Source organism: Petaurus breviceps, unplaced genomic scaffold, assembly GCF_028583685.1.
Source record: "Petaurus breviceps papuanus isolate PSGF00001 unplaced genomic scaffold, PetGlider_PUasm1.0 551, whole genome shotgun sequence".
NCBI lineage: Eukaryota > Metazoa > Chordata > Mammalia > Diprotodontia > Petauridae > Petaurus > Petaurus breviceps.
The window spans coordinates 41,637,923-41,642,010 of NW_027186372.1; the positions used below are offsets into that span (position 1 = coordinate 41,637,923).

At 42.8% G+C, this 4,088-nt stretch overlaps 1 protein-coding gene across 4 annotated transcripts in view; it reads left to right on the forward strand.

Annotated features, from left to right (window-relative positions):
- NR3C1 (nuclear receptor subfamily 3 group C member 1) overlaps positions 1-4,088 on the forward strand; it is a 141,503-nt gene that overhangs the window by 626 nt on the left and 136,789 nt on the right. For 2 of the 4 annotated variants that reach the window (XM_069102693.1, XM_069102696.1), the window contains exons 1-2: positions 1-307; positions 2,893-4,077. The exon at positions 1-307 is cut by the window's left edge and continues 11 nt beyond it. In XM_069102693.1, the coding sequence (XP_068958794.1) occupies positions 2,906-4,077 (1,172 nt within the window). In that variant the 5' untranslated portion in view covers positions 1-307; positions 2,893-2,905. The remainder of the gene's footprint in view (positions 308-2,892; positions 4,078-4,088) is intronic. The other 2 variants (XM_069102695.1, XM_069102694.1) reach the window with 1 other exon arrangement.

Below are 4,088 nucleotides of genomic sequence, written 5' to 3' on the forward strand. Positions count from 1 at the left end.
GGGACGGCTGAAAGTGGGTGTAAGAAGGAGAAGAGGGGTGGGAGGGCTCCGGGGAGAAGAAATGTACCAATAAACAAGAGTCCAGAAGACCCAAAGAGGGGCCAAGGACTGCTCTTGGCAGTGCAGGAAAGGGGCAAGACTTTTTAAATAGGGGTTCTCCCCCTTTCCCCCCATGGAAAAGGGGGCGGCTGTTTACTTCCTTTTTTTAGAAAAACATTTTTTCCTCCTCCTTTCACACGCTAAGTTGTTTATTTCGACCGCGGTGGGAGCTGTGGAAGGTGGCGGGAGAAGCGGACCCCTGAATGAGGTAAGAGGCAGATGGAGGAAAGGGGAGGGGGGTTACGGGTGCTTGCTACCTCTGCCCCCCTCCCCCCAAAGCCCTGAGAGTCTTTCTTGGCAAGGCACGGAGTCCTAGGGGGAGGCTTTGAATCTTGCAAACTTTTATTAACGGGGGGGGGGGGGGAAGCGGGGAGGGGTTGAGTAGGGAGATTTGACAGTGACGAAAGGACAGAAAAAGGGTGACAGTGCTTCATCCCTCCCCCTCGCCACCCCCCTGCCATGCCTGGGTGCGTAGGGTGGACGGGGAGGAAGCTGAGCTTGTACTTTCGGACCAGGAGGCTGAAATAATGCCCTCTGCTAGGGCTCCAAGCTCCCTGTCGGGGAAGTCGGGGGCCCCAAGCCTCCAGGTTAAGTTAATACCGTACTAGGAAAGCCGCGATACTTTTTTTTTCTCTCCCTGCCACCCCTTATTTTTCTTCCCTGCGGGTTGATATCTATTTTTATTCTAAACTCGAAAAAACGAAATAGTGCCTTAACTCTTTTCTCTCCCGAAAATGTTCACTGTTGCCTAGGATTGATTAGAATTTCCGTCGAGGCTACGACGTGTCGCCCTTCTGAGCATGGGTGGATTTTTTTTTTTTTCGGGACGAAAGGGGCTGACAGCCTGGAAGTTGTAGACTTCTCTAAGGGGCTGGTGTTATCTTGCAGAAGTGGGCGTGTCGGAGAAAGAGCTCAACAGGTCTCAACACATTTCTAGACACTTCGCGCTTTTGTGGGGGTTTCTTCCTTCCAATTAGATAATGAATGGTTCCTCTCCCCTTTACTCCTTTACTCCCCCCCCCCCCGGGGTTAACTTCGATGGGACGGTCTTGGAAACCGACCCTTCCTTTAGTTTTTGTATAGCCAAAGGTTTTTGACGGTCTGTGGTTTTGATGTTTGTATTTTGGTTGTAAACGTGCTAATTGACGTTCTGTTGTACCACTTCAGACATTTGGGCATTGTTCATAATGGCCGATTAATGTTGCAGAATCATTTGCAACTTTAAACTAGGAAGAGTGTTGCTTGAGGGACCGTTTTGTCGTTTCTACCCCCACCCTCACCGCCCCCCCCCTACGCCGAGCTGTGTATTGTTTTGGTTTCGGGTTTGAAGGCAGCTGTCAGGAAAGCCCGTGGAAATTCATTAGACTCCATTTGATACCTTGTATGTGTTTAGAGATCATTATCAAGTAAACGTAGCAGAGGGACCAGAAGGGTAAAACCGTATGCACTAAAGATTTGTTATTTGCTGCACCCTACTCCGCCCACCTTCAGCCCCTCTCCCACTCCCACTCCTACTCCCCAGCGGCCCTACTGAGAAGCCAGTAATCAAGTTTATGTTTTTTTAACTTCTTCGTACAGGAAAGTTTTCTCCTATTGAACTGGATTAGATTGTTCTAAATATTCATGTCAGCCTTTTCGAGCCATTTTGATTATTAAATGTATTCTCAATTTAGTCCTTTTACTGAAGGCTTGATTTTCTGATATCTTCATAGACAACCAAATGGAATTTTTCTTTTAGTGGGATGGGTAAAGGTTTAGAATCCAGTGAGTATTATTTATTGTGAGTTTTTTTTAAGTGGCTGTTCAATTCCAAACTGTCTGGTGTTAACGTTTTTCTTTCATGATTTTATTTCTCTTTTCAGTGCTCTCTGTTTCAAAGGGGGAAAACAGCAGTGAGCTAAGAATAGGGTATAGTAATGGTTACAGAGAAGCATAAATATATATACATGTATGTATGTATGTATACAGTGTAACATATAAGTATCCAGTACTATCAATATGAATCAATTATAACTTTATATTTACATTTCAAGTAAGTCCAAATATTGGTTAGAAACAGTAACATTGCAGTTTGTCCCTCGAAATTTAAAGTCATTAGCTTATGTTAAGCCAGGCTTGTTTTTTATTATGACTTTCATTGTGAATATCCAAGACTGAATTAGTTCACTTTACCTTCCAGCCAGAATGATGGAGTTTAAAATGGGAACATTTTCCTTTATCTAGGAGATTAGCAGCCTGGCAGTGCTGGTTTATTTAAATGGAGTAGAGGGTTTGTTTGTAGGTAGTGCTATGATAGGTAATAGGTATAGATGCATATGGAACTGGTGGTGGGAAATTTAGGGAGTAAGTGGCAGGATTCTGGTACAGTATTTGCAGTTGCACTCTTGATTAAAAAGTGGTAGGTTTTAGTTATTTCCCCACCTTTCATAACACAATGACATATAATCTAATAAATGTCTAAAATAAGCATTTTTAAATTTATTAATCACAGGCATCATTACACATTATATTTTTACACCAGTGACCAAATGAATGGCTAAGAATCCTCTCAAAATTTTGCTGTTAGGTTTGTAGGTGATCTGCAGTGTATAGAATGCTACATTCAATGAAGCAGAGGAAAGGCTATTATAATTCTGGAAAGAGAGAAACTACCCCTTCTGGTGATGGGGAGTGAGATTAGTAAGACCCATACATTGAGCTTCTGTCATATTATGAACCTAATCCTATCACTGAAATGCTGATGTGAATGTATTTGTGGCTTATTTAGTTATGGTGTATATGTTTTTTTTCTAGCTGGTATTAACTGATGGACTCAAAGGAATCCTTAAGTCCCTCCCTTGGAGAAGAAACCACCAAAAGCATACATGGTCGAAGCAGAGGAAATGTAATGGACTTTTATAAAACGATAAGGGGTGGAGTTACTGTGAAGATTCCTGCATCTTCATCCTTACTGGCTACTACTTCTCAGTCAGATTCTAAGCGGCAACCTCTTTTGGGTGACTATTCTAAAGGATCAGCAAGCAGTACACAGCAGCCAGACCTCTCCAAGGCGGTCTCGCTATCAATGGGACTCTACATGGGTGATACAGATTCAAAAGTGATGGGGAATGATCTGGTATTTCCTCAGCAGGGCCAAACTGGTGTTTCTTCTGGTGAAACAGATTTTAGGCTTCTTGAAGAGAGCATCGCAAACCTCAGTAAATCATCCAGGGTGCCCAAAAGCCCCAAGAGTTCAGCATCTTCTGCTACAGACAATGAATTTCCAACAACATCTAATTTCGATAAAGCTTTAGAAAAGCCAACTTTTAAAAAGGGCCCGACTGGCACCAATGATGGCAGTGCAAAATTGTATACTGAAGACCAAAGTACCTTTGATATTTTACAGGATTTGGAATTGTCCTCTGGGTCCCCAAGTAAGGAGACAAATGAGAGCCCTTGGAGATTAGACCCCTTGTTAGATGAAAACTGTTTGCTTTCTCCTTTGGCAACAGATGAGTCATTTCTTTTAGAAGAAAATGCAGATGAAGACTGCAAGCCTCTTATTTTGCCGGACACTAAGCCTAAAATTACTGAGCAGGGGGGTCTGATTTTGCCCAGTTCTAATATGCCATTGCCTCAAGTGAAAACAGAAAAGGAAGATTTTATTGAACTTTGTACTCCTGGGGTAATTAAACAGGAGAAACTGGGCCCAGTTTACTGTCAAGGAAGTTTTTCAGGGGCAAATATAATTGGTAATAAGATTTCTGCCATTTCTGTTCATGGTGTTAGTACCTCAGGGGGACAGATGTACCACTACGACTTGAATACTTCGTCCCTTTCTCAGCAGCAGGATCACAAACCTGTATTTAATGTCATTCCACCCATTCCTGTTGGTTCAGAAAATTGGAATAGGTGCCAGGGATCTGGTGATGACAACTTGACTTCCTTGGGAACTCTGAATTTCACTAATAGATCTGTTTTTTCTAATGGATTTTCAAGGTAAGAGACAA